Raw genomic sequence first — 27,874 nt, forward strand, 5'->3', positions numbered from 1 at the left:
GGGCCCTGAGATAAAATCTCTCCTAATTGAATCTGAGCACTGAAAATAGCATGGGCCCATTTTTAATCCAATGTTGCAGGACGGAAACGGTTTGCATCATGCCAGTATAACAGTCAGGACATCAGACCTTGTCTAAATGGTGGAGATGATCCAGCCATGTACCCAACTAATATATTTATACTTTGGCAGCTGTGGTGCACTTCTGAGTCAGGTGGGAATACCGTAATTATGGCTCACTATCACATATAAAAACACTTTTTTATTGACAATGAAGTACATGTATATGTGTGATGTGTTTTACTAAGAGGTATTAAATGTGAGAGTTGTGACTCATGAGCACATGACATTATAATATGTGAAATGGTGTCACATTTTTCCACCTATCTGGCTTCATTTCACACTCTCTATGATGTGTGTATGGGTTAGTTTGTCTAATATATGCATGTTTTGCCACTATAAATCACAATTTAGACACCATTTAGGTCCCCTTTTGTGCAACACATAAATTTGCCCCGTGGATCTTAGTCTTGATGTACTGTGATTCTTCACTCAAGTTCTCAAGTGATGCATTCATCCATTGATTTTGCAAAATATGCTTCCCATTGACAGAAATCTGATAACTACCAATTTCATCCTTTTAAGACGAACTAATTAAACTTCAGAACAAATTCAAACTGACCTCAGCTGTGTGGCATCTCTCTTCAGGTGATGCGTGATGACTCACAGACTTCAGCTGCCGTTGTCTGTCTCTGAGCCAGATCTGGGTGTCTTTGCACTGACTGTCAAAGTCGTCGGAAAGACTTCGGAGTTCTTGATCTCTTGCAAACTTCAGGAGTGTGCTCCATTGCTGCTGAATCTCTTTTAGCATCTGCTGAACCTCTGGTTTCCAGCTCTTCTCCAGGTCTTTCTGCTCACATAAACGCTCGCAGTGTTTCTCTAGGTCATGTATTTTGGATTCTCCCTCAGGTTTGCAACTCAGAACAGCCTAAACAATGAAGAAAAATAAATAATGCAGTATGTAAGAACTTGCCACCAGAATGCATTGTTCCTCAATAGTGGTTGTCAGAGAGCATTGCTACACTTTCCAGCTTCTTTGTAGGCGTCAGTGGTTGCCACAGCTAACCAAATAGTTAGTTTTGATAACTGCTAATCAGCTAACTAAAAAGTTATCTTTTATAAAGCTAAACCAATAAACCACCCAAAATTTTATTGGAAGCTACAGCTAACCACTAACCGATAACTTTCAGTATTGTCTCCAGTACACTTTCAACTACTAACAAGTGGATTTTGAGTTTCAACACTGCCAACGCTTCTGACAGAATCAAAGGCAATTACAAACACAGTCAATGAGTCAGTACTTCTGTCTTTGTGCGCCCTGCCCACTGCTATAGGGAAGCATCTCCAGCAGAGTTGACATTAACTCCATTAATGTCAACTCTGTGTTTTGTACAAAGTTAAAATATAACACATATCATTTAATTTTAAATAATGCACTAATTCTGAAGTTTTGTAACCTTAACACACACAGATGCCCAAAGGGATTATGGATAAGCTGAGCCTCCGCTAACACTGATTGGTTGACTCATTCATTCTATGTAAAAAACAACAACAAAAAAAAAAACAACACAGGTTAATGTGACGTGTGTTTTGACACAGTTGACATTATTATTCTATTCGTTATTCTATCCAAATTAATTTGATTTATAAATCAAAACTGTAAGTCAAACCAGCTTTCCTTTTCAAGACTCTGCCACACAGCAAGACCACTGTATGCTGACAAGGGAAATTACTTTTTTTGTGGCAGCTTGGCGGCTAGGCCCCTTATGCTGGGGTAGAGTTGAGCTCAGCACCTCTCAGCTGCTTCGCTGCTGCAAAATATGTAGCAGACCGGAATCAACAGGGTTTATTAATGTTTTTTTCCCAATGTTAGCTGTCTAAAAGTTATTCGAACTAAAGTTATCAGAAGATAATTTGTCCTCTGATGGTTTTAAAAGTTTTCTGAAAAGCTAATCTGCTAACAAAAACAATAGTTTGAATAATTATCAGTTAGCAGATTAGCTGAACTGTGCCCACCACTGGTAGGCGTACACAACAACACCAAGGTTAAATATTTGTAAAAAACAGATTCACTGTCATTTTCTTCTACATTCCAAAACACACACACATACACACACACACACATGCATGCACACACGCACGCACACACACAGACACACACACACACCTACCTCATAAAAATTATATCCTATTAAAGGTGAAGAGTGGAAACACATTTATGCTTTTTTAGAATTTTTTTTAACTAAAGCCTCTAAAACGTATCTATATCTATCTATCTATCTATCTATCTATATATAAAATTTCAATTTCAACATGAAAAGGGTCATTTTAAGGTAGAGTAATCCATTTCATAATACTTACTATAAATGAAACCATGTAATAAAAAATCAAATTATGTATTTGTTGTTTGAACACACACATCTGCATTACAACTAAGATATTCCTAGACACTGAAAAACTACGCATGTAGTCTAGAAATAGGAGACCGCAGTCTTATTTGAACCATCCATGATATCACGCACACACGCACGCACACACACAGACACACACACACACCTACCTCATAAAAATTATATCCTATTAAAGGTGAAGAGTGGAAACACATTTATGCTTTTTTAGATTTTTTTTTTTTTAACTAAAGCCTCTAAAACATATCTATCTATCTATCTATATATATAATTTCTATTTCAACATGAAAAGGGTCATTTTAAGGTAGAGTAATCCATTTCATAATACTTACTATAAATGAAACCATGTAATAAAAAATCAAATTATGTATTTGTTGTTTGAACACACAAATCTGCATTACAACTAAGATATTCCTAGACACTGAAAAACTAGGCATGTAGTCTAGAAATAGGAGACCGCAGTCTTATTTGAACCATCCATGATATCACGCACACACGCACGCACACACACAGACACACACACACACCTACCTCATAAAAATTATATCCTATTAATGGTGAAGAGTGGAAACACATTTATGCTTTTTTAGAATTTTTTTTTTTAACTAAAGCCTCTAAAACGTATCTATCTATCTATCTATATATATATATATATATATATACAATTTCTATTTCAACATGAAAAGGGTCATTTTAAGGTAGAGTAATCCATTTCATAATACTTACTATAAATGAAACCATGTAATAAAAAATCAAATTATGTATTTGTTGTTTGAACACACAAATCTGCATTTACAACTAAGATATTCCTAGACACTGAAAAACTAGGCATGTAGTCTAGAAATAGGAGACCGCAGTCTTATTTGAACCATCCATGATATCATGGGATTTGACCACTTACAGGGACCTCAATTTAATATATACATGGCATAACTTCACACGGTGTACTGTTTTGTTTTCTGCTGCAATCACCGAAGTAGTCGCAAAAGTGTTTCTTGTTTGTTTTTTCGGTTCCCATTGGAGAAGAAAAGGCAAAGCAAGTGGGAGTCATTGCATCAGTAAGTGTTAGCCTACACAGCAAACCAGAGTAGCTCCGTTCTCTCACCTGCAAAACCGCCTCGACACGTTTGAGCTCTGGATCATAAACAAACCACAACATATGTCCACTTTCCCACGACATTGTCACTTTTTCTTTGTTTGTGTGTAATTTGCCCAAAATCCCATTAAAAATGCCATGGTTGGTCCCCTAAAAGTGGAGAAATTACATCATATGTATTTTTTTTATACGTCATATTTTACCCCTTTAGCACCCACCCCCAAACGAGACTGTGGTGGCCTATTAGCAGGGAGTGAATAAAGAGACAGATAGACAAATGAGTCTATACACTCCAGTCTGTTAACACAATAACTCCAAAACAATAATGCCATTGTGTTGTAAAAACTCAGAATTAGAACTTCATATAATGAATACAAACCAATTAGCCAACTAATTTTGATGCACCAGGTCAATCCAAAAAGCATGTTTGTTTTGCTTATCTAACATACCATGAAACGGGGGCACAGCGGCTTAGAAGTTAGCACTGTTGGCCTTTCTGTGTTGGAGTTTGCATGCTCTTTGTGTTTGTGTGGGTTCCCTCTGGGTTCTCGAGCTTCCTCCTACACCTAAAGACATCTGAATGTGTTTGTTTATTTATCTATATATGTGGCTCTGCGATAGACTGGTGTCCTGTCCAGAGTGTACCCTGCCTCATGCCCTATCACGGCTGGGATAGGCTCCAGCTCCTCCATGACCCCTGAGCGGACTAAATGGGTTTAGAAAAAGAAAGAAGAAGAATGCCCTTTTTTGTCATTGTACATACAAAGGAATTTGTTGTCTGCATTTAAGCCATCTTAAGGGCCTTTAGACACAACGCAACACTAGGAGAAGTGGGCAGCCAGGGACCAACTCCAAATGTAGAGATATAAATAATCTTATCTTCATATGCATGACAGAACTTGGGTACTGGTGTGGTTCTGAAGTTACATGTAGCTTGAATTGAGCTTCTCTGTCTGTTTCCTTCATTTCCAATGCCTATGTCTCTTGTCCACCAAGGTCACTGCTGGCTGTTAATATTTTTTTTTTTTTTTGCAGATGTTTAAAACATGACTTCAAAAACGATTTTTTTTCTGATAGTTTTACTTGTTAAGTGCATTGAGAGCCAATGAAAAAGAAATATGAGTACTGCTGTTTTGTGGAATTGCCTCTGATAAAGATATACACACAAATTTGTGAAACTGACTAAATGCAAATTTTTGTGAGAGTACTGACATCTGAATCAATGCAAAGAATTGGAGCATTGAAATTCTCTAAGTTCCTTTCTTTCTTGCGGAGTAGCACACACCAATAAACTCTCCTTCATGGTTTTTTCTTCTATAAATGGGATCCAGAGAGCAAGTAAAACTAATCACAGTTCAGAGGGAAACTCACTATGGACACAGAACACTTTGAAACAAAAAACAACCACTGTCAACTCTGGGGAGGATCTTTTGTGGTTGAACACAAGTCAGAGGTATCCATAGTTTCTGATCACAGAAGTTTTAACTTAAAACCCAATTGCAAACTCACCTCTGTGGCCTGAAACCTTTCTTCAAATGACATATGACTACCCAGGTTAAGCAGCTTCTGCTTGTGCTTTCGAATCCAGGATTGAATGGTGTCACGCTGGCTTTTGAAAGCATCAAATTCCCTTTCAGGGATCGATTGGGTCTCAGCCTTGCTGAGAGATTTCTCAGCAGTCTGTAAGGCCATTTTCCACTGTTCTTCTGCCTGTCTCATTGCATCCTCAACCACTCGCCTCCTGGTTTCATCCAAGGCCTGATTGTTACATAAATGTTGGAATTGTTCCTTCAGATCCTGGAGTTTGGAGTCTCCTTCATGCTTAAAATTCAGAATATTCTGAGAAAAAAAAACAAACAACAACAACAAAAAAAAAAAACCCAAAACAAATACAATCATTGTACAATCATTTAATCAAAAATGAAATGAAAAAAAGAAAAATTTAAATTGTGACTTTGGCTTTAGAAAGTTTTTCTGAATCATGAATGTAAAGTTCGAGAATTCGTAGGATATACCGTTTTACCACATATACAATAAATTCCAAGACACCACAGATTGGTCTGAAGAAGATTATCACCAAGGAATTGTGACCTACCAGAGTCTGCAGGTTTTGTTCCTGGTCTGCGATCCAGGACTGGACAAGCTGAGTCTGGGTTTTAAAAGCATTGAGGCCTTCATCTAACAGAGCCTGTGTTTGTACATTATTGAGAACATCTTCAGCATCCTTCAACACTGTCCTCCACCGGTCCTCTATGTCTACAATTGACTGCTGAACCTCCAATCTGCAACTCTCCTCCAGGTCCTCCTGCTCACACAGTCTTTGACCCTGAATTCGCAGGTTGTTCACTTCAGAATCTCCCTCAGGCTTGGAGCTCAGAATGGCCTGGAAACAAAACAGGAAAATGAAACAAACAGACAGTAATATCTTAAAATAAGAGTCGAATCATCTTTTGCTTGTGCAGGTAAGGTCGAGGAAAATGTGCTGTGGCCTCGCTTTGCTGCCTCCACCACGTTACAGAGCAGTGTAGGTTGAGACTGATCTCACAGGGTGGTTTGAAAGTGAATGCAATTTAGAGACCGCAGAAACATCAAGGATAATCATAATTTCCTCCAACTACAATTCTCTAACCCCTGGTGTGTCACACAGCCTATGAAGGTCATCAACTGGGGTCCACGGTCCTTGATGTTTTGCATCATTATCCAAGTACATGTTTCACATCTTAGCATGGAACAGCATTCCCACCACCACATCATGCTGCTGCACTAGACATTGCCTGGTGCTCAAATGCCATTCCTCCTCCTCAGCCACAACCAGAAGCTATCTTTCTCAGCCTCTGCAGCCTCCTCTTTCAGAACCTTTCGAAACTCCACTTCTGTAACCCCTATGTCACATAGCAGATGTGGTGTTGGTCAGCCAACAAATCTCCCATCCCACCTTCACCAGAGAGGTTATTACCCTCATGCTAGCCTCCTTGCACTCAGCTGCCAGGTCTGTGTACTCTGCCCACTTCCACTCATGAGCTACCTCCAACACATCTTCCCATAGCACCCTACACCAAGAGGACAGCCTTACTGGTTGCAGACTGCAAGTATCCTGCCCTATGCTGTCATGATCTCTCTTGGGAAGAAGAAGAAGATCATATTTAATGTGGGTAGCCAACAAAAGCACATAACATGTTTCCAGAAGGGCCCGCGACACGTGTCTCTCACTCCTCCCCAGCACTGTTATTGAGAGTGCCAGCTGGGAGCGCGGCTGCAATCGGGAAGCAAACCCAGATTGCTGGTGTCCCAGTCCAATGTGCAAACCATTACACCACCACCTCCCTGGAAGAAATTGGAGTTGCTTCCCAATGTCAGCTCTCGAGCTCCATCTCAAGCTCAAGAGCACCCTTGCCATGCCTCTCTCTACTAGGGGTGTTCCTGTTCTCTCTGGGGAACAGGGCCACAAAAAACAAACAAACAAACAAACAAAAACATATAAGGTTACTTGTGCCTGACTGGACATTTCATACACATATGGGTATATGTGTATGAAATGTCCAGTCAGAAATCAGGTGACAATGAAGACGGGTTTCAATAATCAGAGATTGAAGTCCTGTCATTTGTGACACATAACACAACATAAAATCTGAAATTATGTAAAATGGGTAACAGAGCAGCCATCAAATGGGAACAATTAACAAGTGCCGTTACTGCACCTTTGGACTCAGAGAGTTTAGGACAATTCTACTGCTTAATTCCTTAAAAGACTGTTGCTGTCAATGAAATCTTGTTTTGAACTCTTCCAGGCTCTGGATTATTTCTGTGATCCCCCCGACAAGCTGAGATAGTATTCGGGTGATTAATGTGTACGAAACTGAGTCTGAATTTGAACCATCATTCAATTTTGATTTCAATTAATTTCATTTACATAGCGCTAAATCACAACAAAGCTCCCTCAAGGCGCTTTATATGAGGAAAGTCTAATCTTACCAACCTCTAGAGCAAACACACAGGCGACAGTGGTAAGGAATAACTCCCTGAGATGATGTTGAGGAAGAAACCTCAAGCAATGTGGAAGACACTTACACCTCCGCCCCCCTTCCCCTGCTCGGATGCTCAAATCACAACCTCGTCTACCTGCTTCCCCAATACACACCCAGGGTGAGAAGAGAGCCATTGTAGAAAAGGTCAGTGAAACTCTGGACTGAAGAGGCCACTGAGAGGTTGAAGGACTGTTTCAGAACCACAGACTGGAGCATGTTTCAAAACTCTCACGGTGAAGACATCAACAGCCTGACCCAGTGTGTCACTGACTACATGAACTTCTGTGTGGAGAGGACTGTGCCCACCCGGAGGGTATGGTGCTTTCCCAACAACCACCCCTGGGTGACCCCCGAGCTGAAGGTCCTGATGAACCAGAAGGAGAGGGCTTTCAACTCGGGAGACAGAGAGGAGCAGCGTAGAGTCCAACAGGAGCTCCAGTGGAGGATCCGGGCAGCCAAGAAGGAGTATGGAAGGAAGATAGAGGAGCAGCTGGCCCAGAACAATGTCAGGGACATGTGGAGAGGCCTCAAGACTGCCTCTGGATTTAGGCAGGGTGCCAGCAGGACTGCAGATGGAGATTCTCGGTTTGCAGAGGAGCTAAACAGTTACTTTAACCATTTTGGCTCCTCCACACTGGCACCTCCACCTGCTCTTGACTCTCCACACGTCTCCAGCAGCCAGCCCTGCAGTCCCTCTGACCCCCCACCTTCTTCCCCCTGGTCACCTACACTTTGTTCCTCCTCTCCCCTGACTGTATTCAGCACCAGCCCACCTCAGCTCACATCTCAGCTCCCCACTCCCTCACCCCTCACTGTGACTCCGACTGAGGTGAGAGGCCAGCTCCTGCGGCTGAAGCAGAGGAAAGCAGCAGGACCTGATGGGATCTCCCCGAGGCTGCTGAGGACCTGTGCAGATGAGCTCTGTGAGGTCCTCAGCCACATCTTTAACAAGAGCCTCAGCCTGGGGGTGGTCCCCACCCTGTGGAAGACATCCCGTGTGGTCTTGGTTCCCAAAACACCGCAAGCCAAAGAACTGGCCCACTACAGACCAGTTGCCTTGACCTCCCACCTCATGAAGACCATGGAGCGGCTCGTCCTGTCTCACCTCTGCACCACGGTGAGCGACATACTGGACCTGCTGCAGTTTGCCTACAGGCCCAACATCAGGGTAGATGATGCTGTCATCTACCTGCTCCAGCAGGTGCTCACCCACCTGGAGACCAGCGGGAGTGCTGTAAGAGTCATGTTCTTTGATTTCTCCAGTGCTTTCAACACCATCAGACCTGCACTGTCAGTCTAAGGTGGTAAGGTGCAGCACTGGGGCCCCCCAGGGCACCGTCCTCTTGCCTTTCCTCTTCTTTCTTTACACCTCTGGCTTCACCTACAACATGGACAGCTGCCATCTCCAGAAGTTCTCTGATGACTCCGCCATTGTAGGTCGTGTGTCTAAGGGGAACCGAGCTGGAGTACCGGTCAGTCATCACAGACTTTGTGGACTGGTGTGAGCGCAAACACTTGTGTCTCATCACTAGTAAGGCGAAGGGGATGGTGACTGACTTCAGGAGGAAACCACCTGGACTCTCTGGAGGAGGTGGCTGAGAGGAGGGTGTTAGCCAAGTTCAAATCCATCATGGACTACTCCTCTCACCCTCTGCACTGGACTGTAGTGGAGCTAAGCAGCTTCTTCAGCGACAGACTGAGGCACCCTCAGTGCAAGAAGGAACAATACTGCAGGTCGTTTCTCCCTGCTGCTGTCAGACTGTACAATAACACTGTGAAATAACCACATGCAATAATATGTCCATAAATCATGTGCAATAACAACTTGTTTACAAATCCCAGCACGAGTGTCACCTTATCACATCTAAATTCCAGTTCACATATTGTAAATAAGATGCTCCTATTTTTTTTATTCCAGTCATGTTTATATATATATATATATATATATATATATATATATATATATACATTTAAGAGGCTTTAGTTAAAAAAAAATTCTCTCTCTCTCTCTCTCTCTCTCTCTCTCTCTCTCTCTCTCTCTCTCTCTCTCTCTCTATATATATATATTCTATTTCTACTTCATTTTCTTATTTTATTGTATTGTTACAAGTATTATTATTATTGCTTATCCTTGTACAGGCTGTTTGATGCACATCTCGCACTCATCTTGTGTGTTTTTTTAAGAGCTGATGTAACATGTGAATTTCTCCACTGTGAGATCAGTAAAGTCTTATATTATCTTATCTTATCTTAAACCAGACTCAGAGGGGTGACCCACTGCTTATGCTATTAGTTACTAAGTTACTAAGCTGTTCTAAGTTTTTACAAGGATTTTACAAGCTGAAGAAACAGGAAACAGAAAATCAGAATAACATCAAAAACACAGTCCATTATTGAGATGACCACGCAAGCAATTGTGCCACAGACAGGGGGTCATCCATCACCCTGGGATGCAGGGCCAGCCTCCAACTCTCACGCCATCAGAAGGCTCTGTGGCCCACAGACTTTTTATTCACCCTCGGGACACAAAGTAGTCCTGCACTCTAAGAATGCAAAGAGTTTGGTGTGAAGGGTTTAATTAGGTCAGATAAATAGGCAGGTGCTAGTCCGTGAATAATTTGCATAAAATGATGCAAATTATTGGTTGGGTTAATAGGGTTCTCAAAAGGAATAGTTTGCACCATCTGTCATGCTTAGTTATCATGTTACAAGGTAACATATGTCACAAGTCATAGAATTCAATGGACGTCGACCTTGTTGGACCTTTACTTTGAGACCAAGCTTTCAACACAGTCTACACAGTCTAAACTATTCAATTTATTAATCCTTTTATTTCAACCAATAATTGACATCACTTTTTACCAAAACTGGAGCAACTTTAACTTTTGACCCCTGTACAAACTGAAACTGATCTTTGTCACCATTTTTCTGTTTTTACCCCATAACTCCATGGAATTCAGTCATAGATAGTCCAAACTATACCTTTTTGAAATCAGTATGATCACACAAATGCTGTGGTATAGTTTTCAACATGATTGGAGAATTTTAAAATTTTGACCCTTGTGTAATTCTTTATTAACCCCTGTAGTTCATTAGAGGTCAGCTCCAGGATATCTCCATATCTGAAAATAAACATTAGTTAATTTAGAAGATATGTGCCTAATTCCATGCTTTTATCACAAAATTAACTATTGTTTTGCTGCGCTGACGGACTACTTCTGGGCTGCTGTTGGAGGTGAGATTTATGTTTTTAATGCTGTCACGGCCTGGCACAACACTTCCATGTTATATCTCCGACAGAGTAAGAAGGTGATCATATATTACAGTGGTGAGATCCATTCAGCTCTGAGTCTTATGCGTGCAATTACACGCTACTGCACACCACAGAGAGGCACAGCTGCCCGTGTTATATACAGTTATGATGGAGACAATATTCACATTATTTATGTCACCCATAGGAAGGAATGGACAAATATCTGTACTGTAAGGTCTATCTGTACTGTAAGGTCTAAGACAGTAATTAGGTTTCTGCTGCATGTACAGATATTAAACAAATATGAGAGGAATTCAAGTAAACAAAATTATTCTGTTTATAGTTGAAAATACATCTGGTCACCTTCTAAAACTTAAAAGTGAGGGTGAAATGACCCACTAAAACATAAAACAAGAGTGAAGCTACCCGCTATAGGAAAACACTGATCGCTCCTTCTTTAATCAAGTTTAAAGCTGTTATGGAGGAAAGACAACGATGCAAAATGTGCATGATCCTAGCCAGATGTCATACAGAATTGGTTTTATGTAATGATGTTGATGACACCCTGGTCAAACTGTGTTCACTGACCTGTGCTGTCTCTTTCATCTGCTTCATCTGGGTGTCTTTGTTTATGCATGTGAGGGGCTGCAACAGCTCATTGATCCAAGTTACAGTGTTTTCTGCCTGGATGTTAAACTTATCCAAATCCCCTTCCTGTTTGCTTTGAGCCTCTTCATGCTTCTGCAGCCTGACCTCCAGGTTTCTGTAGCGCTGTATCATGTCATCACTGTCCTTCAGCAGACAGTCTGCTCGAACACCTCGTCTACGAACTGATGCCAACACCTCTTTGAAGGTCTCAACTCTTCCACTGTAACACACACACACACACGCACGCATCCATTATGAGTGGAAAGGACTCTTCTCTGGATTAATGTTCATGCTCAGTATTGTAGTTTACAGTAAATTAGTTTACCACAGGTTTATCAACATAGGGATATATTAGAAGATGCATGAAAAAAGTCTGAAAAACTAAATTTTTTTTTTCCCGAAAATGCTCTTACTGTATACTGAGTTTTGCTGTGGTCTTTATGAATAAGGTTTATTCTCCAACTGTATAATACTCTGCTTTGCATTTTGAATGCTTTTCAAAATCAAGCAACAGTTATGCAGCAACAAACAACATTTTGTATGTTTAAAAGACATTACTATATATATATATATATATATATATATATATATATATATATATATATATATATATATATATATATATATATACACACACTCAACAAAAATATAAACGCAACACTTTTGGTTTTGCTCCCATTTTGTATGAGATGAACTCAAAGATCTAAAACTTTTTCCACATACACAATATCACCATTTCCCTCAAATATTGTTCACAAACCAGTCTAAATCTGTGATAGTGAGCACTTCTCCTTTGCTGAGGTGTGCCATATCAAGATGCTGATTAGACACCATGATTAGTGCACAGGTGTGCCTTAGACTGCCCACAATAAAAGGCCACTCTGAAAGATGCAGTTTTGTTTTATTGGGGGGGATACCAGTCAGTATCTGGTGTGACCACCATTTGCCTCATGCAGTGCAACACATCTCCTTCGCATAGAGTTGATCAGGTTGTCAATTGTGGCCTGTGGAATGTTGGTCCACTCCTCTTCAATGGCTGTGCGAAGTTGCTGGATATTGGCAGGAACTGGCACACGCTGTCGTATACGCCGGTCCAGAGCATCCCAAACATGCTCAATGGGTGACATGTCCGGTGAGTATGCCGGCCATGCAAGAACTGGGACATTTTCAGCTTCCAAGAATTGTGTACAGATCCTTGCAACATGGGGCCGTGCATTATCCTGCTGCAACATGAGGTGATGTTCTTGGATATATGGCACAACAATGGGCCTCAGGATCTCGACACGGTATCTCTGTGCATTCAAAATGCCATCAATAAAATGCACCTGTGTTCTTCGTTCATAACAGACGCCTGCCCATACCATAACCCCACCGCCATCATGGGCCACTCGATCCACAACACTGACATCAGAAAACCGCTCACCCACACGACGCCACACACGCTGTCTGCCATCTGCCCTGAACAGTGTAAACCGGGATCCATCCGTGAAGAGAACACCTCTCCAATGTACCAAACGCTAGCGAATGTGAGCATTTGACCACTCAAGTCGGTTACGACGACGAACTGGAGTCAGGTCGAGACCCCGATGAGGACGACGAGCATGCAGATGAGCTTCCCTGAGATGGTTTCTGACAGTTTGTGCAGAAATTCTTTGGTTATGCAAACCGATTGTTTCAGCAGCTGTCCGAGTTGCTGGTCTCAGACGATCTTGGAGGTGAACATGCTGGATGTGGAGGTCCTGGGCTGGTGTGGTTACACGCGGTCTGCGGTTGTGAGGCTAGTTGGATGTACTGCCAAATTCTCTGAAACGCCTTTGGAGACGGCTTATGGTAGAGAAATGAACATTCAATACACGAGCAACAGCTCTGGTTGACATTCCTGATGTCAGCATGCCAATTGCACGCTCCCTCAAATCTTGCGACATCTGTGGCATTGTGCTGTGATAACACTGCACCTTTCAGAGTGGCCTTTTATTGTGGGCAGTCTAAGGCACACCTGTGCACTAATCATGGTGTCTAATCAGCATCTTGGTATGGCACACATGTGAGGTGGGATGGATTATCTCAGCAAAGGAGAAGTGCTCACTATCACACATTTAGACTGGTTTGTGAACAATATTTGAGGGAAATGGTGATATTGTGTATGTGGAAAAAGTTTTAGATCTTGGAGTTCATCTCATACAAAATGGGAGCAAAACCAAAAGTGTTGCGTTTATATTTTTGTTGAGTGTATATATAGTAGTTGTCAGGGGAGGATTTCACACAACTGTGCAAACTGGAATGCAAGGATCCCTGAGAAAATTAAATAACTTTAAATGGTTGTAATTGTATGTGTTATACTTGCATGTTTATTGATTGTTCTGCTACAATGACATTGTCCACAAAACCCACAAGCAAGATGGATTTTATGGTTGACACCCTAAATGCAAACAACATCCGCATGAATTACATTCACCAGTTGTTGACTGTTTGAGGTGGAGCTGAATAAAAAGCGGTGTGGGAAAACCTATTTTTCTGTCACACTCATCACTCATCTTTAACCACTTTTCTGAGATCGGTCATGATCCAACCCTCATGACCATAGGTGAAAGTGGGAACAAAGATTGACCAGTAGACTGAGTGCTTCGCCTTTTGAGTCAGCTTCCTTTTGGTCACAACAGTATGGTAGAGAGAATATGGCCAATATCATACTCTATTCTCCCCTAAATCGTAAACAAGACCCCGAGGTACTTCAACTCCTTCACTTGGGGTAAGACCTCATTCCTTATTCAGAGTAGGCAATCCATCCATTTCCTGTTGAGAACCATGGCCTCAGATTTAGAGGTGTTGATCCTCATCCCAACCGCTTCACACTCAGTTGCAATTCGATCCAGTAAGTTCTGGAGGTCACAGGCCGATGAAGCCAACAGGACCACATCATCTGCAAAAAGCAGTGATTAGAACCTGAGCCCACCAAACTGAAGACCCTCCTACCCCGACTATGCTTCAATATCCTGTCCATGAGTATCTCAAACAGGGTTGGTGACCAGTCGCAGCGCTGGCAGACGCCAACCCTGACCAGAAACAAGTTTGTCTTACTGCCAAGAACCTGAACACAGGTCTCACTTTGTGAGTACAGAGATTGGATGGCTCTGAGAAGTAACCCTCTAACTCCATACTCCCACAGCACCTCCCACAGTATCTCCCGGGGTACCCAATCATACGCCTTCTCCAAGTCCACAAAACACATGTAGACTGGATGGGCCTACTCCCAGGCACTCTCCAGGATTCTTGTGAGAGTAAAGAGCTGGTCAGTTGTTCCACAGCCAGGACAGAACCTGAATTGTTCCTCTTCAATCCGAGGTTCAACTATCGGCCAAACTCTCCTTCCCAGCACCCTGGAGTAGACTTTAGCAGAGAGGCTGAGTAGTGTGATGCCCATGTCATTGCCACTCACTCTCTGGTCCCCGTTTTTAAATATGGGGACCACCACCCCAGTTTGCCACTCCTTAGGCACTGTCCCAGACCTCAACGCAATGTCGAAGAGATGTCTCATTCAAGACAATCCCTCAGCCCAGAGCCTTCAGTATTTCTAGATGGATCTCATCAATCCCCGGGGCTTTGCCTCTGCAGAGTTGTTTGACTACCTCAGTGATTTCCACCAGGACATTGATGATTATACCTCATCAGCTTCGAGCTCTGTCCCTACTGTAGAGAGCACGCCAGTCTGATGCAGGAGTTCCTCAAAGTATTCCTTCCTGTGTGCACTGTAATAATAGTAATAGTAATATAGCCTTTATTTTCATTGTACATATACACATACAACCAAATTTGTCCTCTGTATTTAACCCACCCTAATTAGAGTTAGATACAGTGCAACCCCTACAAGCAGTAGGCAGCAACAGTCTGGCACCTGGGGACCAACTCAAGATGTAGAGACACTGCCTTGGTCAAGGGCAGAGAAAAGATCATACCAAAATAAGCATGTTTTTGATTGTGGGAGGAAACCCTTACAGACATGGGGAGAACATGCAAACTCAATTTCAATTTATTTTCATTTATATAGCGTCAAATCATAACAAACTTGCCTCAAGGCATGTCATACAAGTAAGATCTAACCTTACCAAAATAATATCACACAATATTAAAGAAAGGTATAATTAAATCATGAAACCCAAATCATCAACAAAATGCCTTGAGGCCTTCCTCTTATAATAGCATAATTTCAAACCGGTCTTGCAAAATATCAACTAAGAACATTTCAAGTAATATGTTAACAGCCTATCAACAAACCAAACATATTTTTATACAAATAAAAACAGTGAAACAAAAGAAGTTTAAATTTAAAATGAAATTATTAAAGCAAAAGTCTGTAAAACCTTCATTTAAAGAAAAATATCTAAACAAAATATACAGATTACACCATAAATATAGCAGAAAATTTGTGTTGCTTATAAAACATTTCTTCATCATTCACTACCATGTTCATAATATATACATATATATCTGCAAACATCTTGATATTGATTATCATGAATATAAAATTTCCTGCCAGTCATGTAAGATAATGATCTTAATAGTGTATTACTCTTAAAAAAGGTTAATAACTGATTGTCAACTACAGATGGCTACAGTATGCATATACTTTATAAATCAATCAATCAAATTCATGCACGAGTGTCACCTCATTCTCAGTAAGCCCTCCAGTTTTGTCTTGAGCATCATAGTCATCCTCATCATCCTCCTCGTATTCTCTTTGTTGGACAAATTCATTCATAGTTGGCAGGTAAAGGTCCCACAGTTTACAGAGTACTCCGGACTCTCAGGCATAATTATAATAGCTCTTTGCAGTGTTGAATAAAAGCTGAAAGTCACTCGTTAACTGTTCAACAGCATCATATTCCTCCATCTTTAACTTCTGCTGGATGTTCATCATGTTATAGGCTGTGACACCACGTGGTAGTAATTTGGTTGGTTCCTTCGTTTAGGCGCCCTGATGAACAACTCGCATAACATTTGGCCCTGGTCATCCTTGTAATCTCTGATTGTGTTGTAAAGTTCATGACATACAGCAATAGGATCCACAGTTGGAATGTTTGAGGTTGTCCGTCTCCTTCTTCCAACAGATGACACCAACAATGAAGACTGGCTGTCATCAAAATCTCCTCCACTCATGCTACTGCAGGGGGAAGTTGTCCGCTTTCTTTAAAAGGCCATGATGGAACTCCTTCTGTGAGTGCAGAACTGTAACCACAGGAGACTCCACCCAGAAAGGGCAGGAAGTGATCCCACAACCTTTTTGCCGTGAGGCTTCAGTGATAACCACTAAGCTACCGTGTCACCAAACATACAAGCCAGCCAGGAGTCGAACCTAGAGTCTTCTGATTTCCAGTCAGATGTTAATGACGGGAATTATGGCTCCTTGGAAAGACCTGAATCATGTCCAGTCACGTATGAACAGCTCATCACAGTTTTTTTTAGATGAAACACATTTGATTTTCCTGTGTTTTTATGTTTGAATGAGGGCGGAGGAGTGGAGTCATGTACATGTGCATGCACTCACGCAAACAAAGCAGACCTTGTTTGCACATTTGTGGAGGGTCCTTCACAGATAGTCAGCCCAGAGTGGTTTCAAAAGCTCTGTACAACGTTGAGCGATTGCAAACTTACAAACCACAGGTGTAGCATCGCTTTTGTAAGTTATTTCGCTGCTGCTCACTCCATCTCCCACTCCTTCTCCCTCTCCTTCTCTCTCTCCCTGCTATCTCTGTGTCTCACATAGTGACTGCTTGTGCTCACATAAGTGGGTCCCAGTGGACTGGATTTAAGGTGGCCAGTGTAATTTTAGTACACCGATAAAAGAAAAAAGCTCATGAGTAGGACGTGGAACACTTCATTTATAAGAAGGAACCTTGAAAAGCTCTGAATCATCAACAACACAATACTACTATCGATTCTTGCACACCAAAATACATTTCCAATTATGAATGAACACGTTGATCTACAGGTTTGTAAGTGTCCCTTAAAAACACATCTTTTCTCTAAGGCATTTCAAAATTGTTCATGTTCTGGTCAGTGTTAGTCATGTTGGTCACTTTTAGTACTATTTTTATTTTTATTTTTTTATCTGTGTTGTATTTTATTAATGTCGTATTTGGAAAGCACTTTGTCAACTTCGTTGTTCTTTTAAAGTGCTCTATAAATAAAGTTTGATTGGATTGGATTCATCAATTCCCAGTTTCAATATTTACCACCAAATATTCACATTTTTCACTTTAGTTGTTTTTTATTTTGTTGTTGTTACATAGTAATACCTTCACCATGCATCATAATAACAGTATACAAATAATGAATGTTTATGAGTTCAATGGTACGAATATTTCATAACGAGAAAGGTGGAATGTCCCATTCAATGAGGCGAAGCTGAGTTGAATGGTATGTTCCTGCTTTCACTGAATTAAGTATTTGTTCCATTGAAAGAATGAAAAAAACATTCATTATTTGTTTTATATAACAGGTAGAATAGATCCTAGTCATTTGATATTTTATTAATTTAGAAACAACAGAAAAAGGGACTTACATTTTGGTGATCATCACCGCTGCTTTGACATCAGCAGTACAACACAAACTTTAAATAGGAGTCCAAAATTGTTCTCACTCAACTTAGAAAAGCAGTTACAGTGGTCCCTCACTACAACCCGGTTCACCTTTCGTAGCCTTGCAGTTTCGCGTTTTTTTGTTTTTTTTTTGTGCAATTTTGCATGCTTCTTCTTCTTCTTTCTTTTTAACAGCACATTGTGTTCTGCGTCCTTATCTGGCAGGCCGGTCGTGGCACCGGTCGGCATCTCACTGCCTCCGATGCACTTACTGAGTCTGCGGGTTCGGTAAATGCCGCAGCAGGCCACTCACACTGCTCCCCTGTCTGCTGTGCGGATCTGCAGCCAAACTCTGGCAACAGGTCCAGAGGCTACACTCGCTGTTTTGATGCGGAGTGCTCCAGCAGCCCGCAAGGATAGACTTCTTGCGGAAAAATCCGCAGTGCCCACTGCATGGTCTCGGTAACTGCAGCCGCAGAGCTACGTGGCCATGACTTGGATTCTTTGCGGGTCCCGCATCCGTACCCCCAGAGGCAGTGAGCGAAGGGAGAGCACGCACATTGTCTTCTGCTTGTGTCTGTTTATAATCTTCTCGCCCAGAAGAAATAAGAGTGTTTACACAGGAGAGAAAAGTGAGAAAATGTTAATGCCTGCTTGAGAAAAGTGTATAAAGTGTGTAGTGAGGGGTTTTACAGCCTTACAACATCTATAATAATTGTAAAAAAGTTACGCTGACTACTTCACGGATTTCGCCTATTGCAGGTTATTTTTAGAACGTAACATCCATGATAAACGAGGGACCACTGTAGATAGTTCAAAATCATTCTGACGATGTATTTGTGCACTGACTTTGTGTACTTCCAACAAAAAAAATAGTTTGAATTTGTTCAGGTTTTCATCCTAACTTCATCCACTTCATCCAAACAGCTCTTCGTGCCTCCAGACAGCTTATGGCGTAGTGGATTTGTTTTTTGTTTTTTTTGTGTGTGTGTGTGTGTGTGTGTTACAAGAATTAGCACTGTCAAGTAGCTCGTTCAAATCGTCATCCGTCAGAAAAGTATGTTTCGCGAGTGCAATGGTACAAAATGTATGGAACCAAATTTGTACGGTAAATGGAACCATATTTGCACTCTAAATGCAACGCAACACAAATGGAACAAATAATCCATGTCACGTGACAGACAAAGCACCAATGAAATGACAAGGATCCACTCAGCTGTTATATAATAATTGTTACATTGTTTCAAATATTTCATAGTTTCTTTGAATTTTGAAGTTCACCTTTCATCCTGAAGCTCTTTGAGCAGAGGTTTCACTCTGTCAGATGTCACAGACTGCTGCTCTTTCAACTGTAACCACTCTCTGAAGCTATTTTGCTGTTCCTGTAGACTAAAGAACAACACAACAGACACAAGTTATATCAATATTTGTCATTTAAATGCTTTTTGGAATGTCGATCACACAGGTCCACATGTTTTAACAACAGCGTATATATTCAGTAAACCTGAGCAGTAATCACCTGTCAATGCAGTAGCACCATTACGTGAAGCCTTTACCTGTGTAAGTCACTCTGTAATATCTCTATTTGTTTCTGCCTGTTGATGCAGTGGCTTCTGAAAGTGTCCACCTCCACCTGTTGCTCCGTCAGCCAGTCAGTCAGCTCAGATAGCTCTTGGGGAGGAATTTTCTTCTTGCCTCTCTCAAGTTGATCTTGCAGGAATGCTAGGCGTCTCTCTGCATCCACAGATGCCAAGAACTCCTAATGAACGGGAACCCATGATGACCCATTCATCATGATGATTTATAGATGAAAGACGGGATGTGCAGAACCCGTCATCCTAGTCCATCCATCCAGTCTATGAATCTGTCAGAATACTTACAGTCAGCTTTTGCAGAGATGTTTCCACATCAGTTCTGCTCTCAGGATTTTCAAAGCAGTCATTGACAGAGAGCTGCAGGTCCTGGAACCATTGTTCAAATGACTGACTTTCATCTGAGAAAAAAATGAAAAATGTTATAAGATTACAAGCTGAATAATACGTCTAAAAAGTATGTTTCACCGTTCAACTCATACAACTATTCTTAAGGCCCCTTCACACATAGTGCGAAGTTTGGACAATGTTTGAACAAATATGGCAAACAGCGCAAAACAGTTTGAATTTGTGCACCATGAAACATCTTGCCAATGGGCAGCCATGCACGATCCTGGTGCGAGACCTCGTGCATGCGGCGGTCTTTCGAGCAGGAATAGTGTGAGGTGCACCACATCGTGCCACTTATGTGGAATAAAGAAAAAAGAAAAAAAAGAAAAACACATACCACCACTGGACATGAACCCGCACCTTCCAAAAGCTCCAATTACCAGTCAGCAACTTTACTACTGAGCTATGGAGCTGTTCTTTGAAAGCTGCAGGAATCTGCCTCATATCAGGAAGGACATAGAAGTATTACAAAAAAAATACACACCATATAAAAACACAGCATTTATCAAGCGAGCAATACAAATATGATCCATCTGTTCGTCTGTAAATGACCCATGGTCACAGACATACAGTCATGAAATTACATGAATGAGAAGCAGTGTGCTCTGATGTCCACATCTACTGGTCCGGTGCGTCCAGTCAGCCGCACACGTGTTCTACCTGAGGCGCGTGTCTTGTGGACGGCACGCCACAGCACAGACACTGCATCAAATGGAACACAGCTCACATAGGTGACGTGACGGTCAGATTGCCTGCTGTGTGTTCTGATGTGACAGTCTGTTTCAACCTGGCAGGCTGTATCCTCTCCGTGCGCATGCTTGCTCGCTGCAGCTTGTCATCATGGCGATATATGTTTTCATTTATGTCCACATAAGTACAGCAATCAGACACACCCGCCTCACAGTGGACAGTTGTTAGTCCATGTCTGTCCAAATACAGTAGGTGTTGTCCAACTGGAATGTCCAGAATGACAGATCACCATAGCCGCTTCTGTCATAGCCACACCTCCTGTCAGTTCTCAGCGCACACGCCAAAGCCACACTCATGGGGAACTTAGACAAATTTCTCTGCGACTACGACAATGATTGTCTGTCTGCAGTCTGTTATCATGCCAAGAGTGCGACTGGCCACACATTTTCTAAGTGCCATGCGAGCAGTGTTAGATGTTTGTGCGTCTTGCCTGGAATTCGGCCGACATCTGCAGCGAAGGGGTTCGATGGGTTCCTACAGCGCACTCTGTCATTCAGCTGCTGGTGTGTGCAAAAAGTTGTAGCAACGGGTGTATGAGGCGTTAGAGGCAGAGACGATTTCACACAGTTTGCAAACGATTCCTGCGTCATGCGCACTAAGTGCGCACTTCGTGTGCACCATGTGTGAAGGGGCCCCTACCATTGCACTCATGAATGTTCATTATTTGTTTACTAAGAAATTGGACTTGGGTCCTGGAAAATAATAATAATAATAATAATAATAAAAACACAACAAAACAGATGGGGCAGAGTTGGTGGCAAAGCGATTAAGTGTGCAACCAACCATGAAAGTATTCACTGCGTGAAAGTGTTCACTGCAGAGCCTTGAGTGTCCTTGGAAATCTAAGGTGTCCCATTTTCCGCATTCCTGCGGATTGACTTGTTTTGGTGCTCATTGCTCGAAAATCTGTAGACCGTTGCTGACTTTCTTTGAGCCACACATTGCATTTGTGAATTGCTGCTCTGAAATAGTCAACTCCTGAGCCTTATTTAATTTTATTTTTCCTTGTGAAAAATAAAATTATATATATATATATATATATGTGTGTGTGTGTGTGTGTGTGTGTGTGTGTGTGTGTGTGTGTGTGTGTGTGTGTGTAATAATGAATGCAAGACTAATGTAGTTGTAAACCATTGAGTGAAACACATGGTGAACTCACCTCTAATGACCCTCAACAGACCTTTGTCCTTCTCCTCTCTCTTGAGGTGTATCATGTCCTTGGTGTGGGAGATGGCATCCTTCAGCTTACTGCAATCTGTAGACAGAGTCTCCAGCATCTGAGGACTTGACACTTTGGAAACCAAGGACACCTCCTTGAACACAGCCTGAGCTACCTCCTTCTGAGTCTCTAGCTGATCACACAGATTCTGGAGGGGATGAGAGCAGAAATAAAGAAGTCTGGGGTTGTTCTAGTCATAAATTCAAAGGAAAGCTGACAGAAAAAAGTACTCTGGTGTCAAATGTACTGAGGTGGGACTGTTCATGACAAACTGAAAGATTAAATAAACTGAGAAAACAACCTCTTCCATCTTCAATTATGCACTTTTTAAAAAATATCAAATGTTTCAGGTAGAGAAGCTTGAATCTTCCACTGGACTGGGTTGCTTGACGCGAGGACGTTTCACTTCAAATTGCAGAAGCTTCCTCAGCTAAAATTCTTGCTCTGGTTGTCTGACTTCTGTCTGACCCTTGTCGAGAAGAACAAACAGAAGCCACAAAAGCTGGAGTTTTAAACCTAACCAGACGCTTCCTACTGAGAGGCAGACTGCTGTTGGCTAGTGATTAAATAATTGCTTTAATTAGCATCTATTGTGCTCTAGTTAGCACCCTCCTAATGACAGGGCAGCTGTCCCTCTCCTGATGGCTCCCTTGACGCCTCTCCTGATGACGTGAATGACTCATTACCATGAACAAAAGACTGAAACTGCTTTGATCTGAGTACCCCATTGTAAACAGGGGACAAAGCGTGTCGTCAAGCAACCCAGTCCAGTCGAAGATTCAAGCTTCTCTACTATGGAAACCACCTGGACAACTGAGAGCCTACACAGAAACAAATGTTTCAGGGTTGTACTAAAAATTGTCACTGTTGGAAAGATTTTATTCTACTTTTTTAATTAAACCTCATCTTGACCTTACATTTGGTAATTCACTCACCTTTAACTGTTTACTCCAATTAAGGGTCATGGGGGGCTGCAGCCTATCCCAGCAGTCATAGGGCGTGAGGTGGGGTACACCCTGGACATGACACTGGTCTGTCGCAGGGCTACATACAGACAAACAAACACATTCACACCTGCACACACACCTACAGACAACTTAAAGTTCCCAATCCAGCGAAACTGCATGTCTTTGGATCTGGGAGGAAGCCAGAGCACCCGGAGGGAACCCACGCAAAAATGGGGAGAACATGCAAACTCCACACAGAAAGGCCACAGGTGTGAATTGATCCCATGTCCTCTTCACTGTGAGGCAACAGTGCAAACCACTAATCCACCATGTTGTCCCATGCCAAAACAAATTGTGAAAAAAAAAAAAAAAACTTTTTTTTTGGTTTGTAGTGAATTCAGGAAGTCTGCAATGGAGGAAACCAGTGATGTTTCTGGAAAAACACATCTCAGACACTCATATGTGCTTTATGCTATCAGATTGGCCCAATGTGACTTCAAGAGGACATGTCAGAAAAGGCCGCAAGTGACTTTAGTGTAACAATTGTGCTGGCAATTTTGCCATGTAGGGTCGAGTAAGATTTCTTCCAAACTTGCTTTCTGGCTAAAATGTGCAGAAATGCAGTCATATAACCATTTTAAACTGTGGTATACCTGCATCCTGTCAGTGGCATCTGGTTCTGAAGCATCAAGCTTGCTGATAGAAGACTGGATGTCCCCTATGGCCCGTTGACAGTCCTCTGTCTTCTCAGACAGGTGTTTCTTCACAGCTGTCAGCTCCTCAAAGACATCAGTACAGTCGGTAAACAGCTCCTTCACCTGATCTATCCTCTTCTTCAGATGGGTTTCCAACACCTGAGGGTGAAGAAGAAGGAATGAGAAGTAAAAAAAAAAACTGAATGAACAGAGATAGGTTAAGTTGCATCAAGCAGGTGAGTATAGTCAACAACAGCAGAGTGCATGACATCACCACATTCAAAATCAAAGCAAACAGATTTCCCTAAGAGAGGGCCAAGTTGTACTGTCATTTCCCAACCACTTGGTGGTGCCATAGTTTTGATGTTTGGATTGTACAATTTTAACTCTCAAAGTTAACTCAGAAATTCAGAACCAAATGCTAATTTTTTCCCCCTGAGACTCAGCCACAATGCAGCAGTCAGTGTGATAATAAATTTAAGAAAAAAAGATGATGATGATTGCAGGGACTTTGCTTATCACCATCGTGTGACATGACAGACATCAACTGTCTGATAAAAGAGGATGGTCCACTGAGTTTATCCACCAAGCTTGATTGAAAATGCTCATTGCAGTTTTAAGATATCATCTTGGACTGTAGAACATGACCTCAGATTTGACCTTAACCTCTGATCTATGGCCCTGACAGGACCTGGCTTGTGAGAGGATGGTCCAATAAATTTATCAACCAACCTTTATTGAAACTGCTCTTTGCATTTTTAAGACATTGTCACAGAGAGACAAACCATGTCTATTTTAACAATCTTTTCTCACAACAAAAATAAAATGTTCACAGTACAGTACTGGATGACATCTGCCGTGTGATTGGTCATCTCAGTTTATTGTCTGCTAGCCATTACAAGTTAGAAATAATTCATAATACTGTACTGCTTATATACTTCTGAAGTTGCATTTTGGGCAACATTTCAACAGGATTTTGATTTTCACCTTGCACTTCCATAACCAGCTCATTCTTTGATGACTGCAGAAATCAAAATCACCCAATCAAATAAAGTTTGCCATCAATTTTATGCTTAAATCAACAATAACCATAGACATTAAGATAATGTAAATCTTTACACAAAATTAAACCAGGAGCCAGAGGGTGGAATAAATTATAAGTATTATTCCCAATCACTCAACATGAATAAAAGTAAGAGCGTTGGAAAAAAAAAAATCAATCCATGTTTTAACTCACCTGGAGTTCCAGAGGGGCTTCCTGACTTTGCAGTATCTCCTGGATTTCCGCAGACGTCTTGTGGAAACGTTCAATATTCTCCTCTTGAGCACATATCTCATCCTGCAGGACATTTAGTTTAAGCACATTCATATATTCTGCATATTGCACAAAATGAAATGAAGCACAAATGAAACACATTCGCTCTTATATAACTAGGGCTTAAATCAGTACATTATTTTAAGTCTGAAATTGACATGGATTGACCAGAAGTTGCAATATTTATTGTTTATTTGAAAACTATTTACAGAACAGCCTCAAAATTGAGATTCAAATCAATGTTTTTGATCACAAAAGTAAGAGAACTATTTACAGAACAAGTTTTTTTATGAACTCAAAACATGAATATTCTTAAGTATATGAATGAATATTTACAGAACAGCCTCAGAACTGGCATTCAATGTTTTTGATCACAATAGTAAAGGAACTATTTTACAGAACAAGTTTTTTATAAACTCAGAACATGAATATTCATAAGTGTATGAATGAATAACAGAACAGCCTCAGAACTGACATTCAATGTTTTTGATCACAATAGTAAAGGAACTGTTTTACAGAACAAGTTTTTGTTCTAAACTCAACATGAATATTCTTAAGTATATGAGGTCTGTCAATAAAGTAACGGTCCTTTTTATTTTTTTCAAAAACTATATGGATTTCATTCATATGTTTTTACGTCAGACATGCTTGAACCCTCGTGCGCATGCGTGAGTTTTTCCACGCCTGTCGGTGACGTCATTCGCCTGTGAGCACGCCTTGGGAAGGATTGGTCCCGCCCCCTCGTCGGATTTTCATTGTCTGGAAATGGCAGAATGAAAAGGACTTTTTTTCCATCAGAATTTTTTCAGAAGCTGTTAGAGACTGGCACCTGGAAACCATTCGAAAAATTTATCTGGCTTTCGGTGAAAATTTTACGGGCTTCACAGAGAACAAGGTCTGTTAGTACAGCTTTAAGGACCCCTTTAAGGACGCTCGGCACGCTGCGCTCCGAGCTGTGACGACGCGGCACAAGCCACTGGACCATTTCTAAACGGATGGCTCTGTGGATACGAGACCGTCGTGTGCCCTTTCTCTGGTTATCACAAGAGCTGGACATCAGCCATTTTCCGGCAGATGTCACTTTTAACAAGAGATTTTGTCATGGAAAGCCGCGCGGAGGCTTCTCTACTTTTAAGATTAGGCTTAAAACTTTCCTTTTTGCTAAAGCTTATAGTTAGGGCTGGATCAGGTGACCCTGTACCATCCCTTAGTTATGCTGCTATAGACGTAGACTGCTGGGGGGTTCCCATGATGCACTGTTTTTTTCTCTTTTTGCTCTGTATGCACCACTCTGCATTTAATCATTAGTGATCGATCTCTGCTCCCCTCCACAGCATGTCTTTTTCCTGGTTCTCTCCCTCAGCCCCAACCAGTCCCAGCAGAAGACTGCCCCTCCCTGAGCCTGGTTCTGCTGGAGGTTTCTTCCTGTTAAAAGGGAGTTTTTCCTTCCCACTGTAGCCAAGTGCTTGCTCACAGGGGGTCGTTTTGACCGTTGGGGTTTTACATAATTATTGTATGGCCTTGCCTTATAATATAAAGCGCCTTGGGGCAACTGTTTGTTGTGATTTGGCGCTATATAAAAAAAATTGATTGATTGATTGATTGAAGACCGATTCGCTTTGGAAGCGAGACAACGGAACACCTCCGTTTCGGCGTGTCAGAGGACAAGTTTGGACATGTCTATCTCGGCTTTCAATGCTTACCAGTCCAGTAAGTATCAGTGAAATTGTGGAGAGCTGGGCATGTCCCAACTTGTCCTCTAACACTCCGAAACGGAGGTGTTCCTTTGTCTCGCTTCCAAAGCGAAGTGGTCGTGATGCGCGAAGCCTCCGCGCGGCTTTCCATGACAAAATCTCTTGTTAAAAGTGAAATCTGCCAGAAAATGGCTGATGTCCAGCACTTGTGATAACCAGAGAAAGTGCACATGACGGTCTCGTATCCACAGAGCCATCCGTTTAGAAATGGTCCGGTGGGTTGTGCCGCATCGTCGCAGCTCGGAGCGCGGCGCGCCGAGCGTCCTTAAAGGGGTCCTTAAAGCTGTAGTAACAGACCTTATTCTCTGTGAAGCCCGTAAAATTTTCACCGAAAGCCACATAAATTTTTCGAATGGTTTCCAGGTGCCTGTCTCTAACAGCTTCCGAAAAAATTCTGATGGGAAAAAAGTCCTTTTCATTCCGCCATTTCCAGACAATGAAAATCCGACGAGGGGGCGGGACCACTCCTTCCCAAGATGTGCTCACAGGCGAATGACGTCACCGACAGGCGTGGAAAAACCCACGCATGCGCACGAGGGTTCAAGCATGTCTGACATAAAAACATATGAATGAAATCCATATGGTTTTTGAAAAAAATAAAAAGGACCGTTACTTTATTGACAGACCTCGTATGAATGAATAATTACAGAACAGCCTCAGAATTGACATCCAATGTTTTTGATCACAATAGTAAAGGAACTATTTTACAGAACAAGTTTTTTATAATCTCAGAACATGAATATTCTTAAGCGTATGAAAGAATAACAGAACAGCCTCAGAACTGACATTCAATGTAGTAGGAAACTATGAACTACTAAGTATGCATGAACAAGAGTTGTCATACTCAACGCAACTTTCTTTTTTTTCTGCATGCTGTCCTGATGTGGGAATAAATTAAAAAAATATTGCTTCAGCTGACCGTCGTGTCAGCACACCGCAATGCTGCTGAATATCATGGCATGCAGGAAATCACCTCACGGGACGCCCCCGCGAGGCACGCGTCACTGCGGAATTTCCCCACATTGTAATAATTACAACACATATCACATTTGCTGATGTGTTCATGATGCGAGAGGCCGGCTCTTCATGACATGGGAGCTGACTCCTCATGATATGAGAGCCCGGCTGATGTCTTCATGAGACGAGCGCA

General features: G+C 41.7%; 1 protein-coding gene across 1 annotated transcript in view; it reads right to left on the reverse strand.

Moving 5' to 3' along the window:
• Window positions 1–27,874, reverse strand: part of syne2b (spectrin repeat containing, nuclear envelope 2b) — a 498,820-nt gene that overhangs the window by 313,493 nt on the left and 157,453 nt on the right. Inside the window, 12 exon segments of the mRNA XM_034159894.1 lie at window positions 680–985; window positions 5,071–5,400; window positions 5,657–5,944; window positions 6,497–6,611; window positions 8,692–8,735; window positions 11,428–11,707; window positions 19,344–19,451; window positions 19,619–19,821; window positions 19,943–20,055; window positions 21,954–22,161; window positions 23,614–23,814; window positions 24,893–24,994. Coding sequence (XP_034015785.1) covers window positions 680–985; window positions 5,071–5,400; window positions 5,657–5,944; window positions 6,497–6,611; window positions 8,692–8,735; window positions 11,428–11,707; window positions 19,344–19,451; window positions 19,619–19,821; window positions 19,943–20,055; window positions 21,954–22,161; window positions 23,614–23,814; window positions 24,893–24,994 — 2,298 coding nt within the window.

The sequence above is a fragment of the Thalassophryne amazonica genome, chromosome 19 (genome assembly GCF_902500255.1).
Source record: "Thalassophryne amazonica chromosome 19, fThaAma1.1, whole genome shotgun sequence".
In the NCBI taxonomy this organism is placed as follows: domain Eukaryota; kingdom Metazoa; phylum Chordata; class Actinopteri; order Batrachoidiformes; family Batrachoididae; genus Thalassophryne; species Thalassophryne amazonica.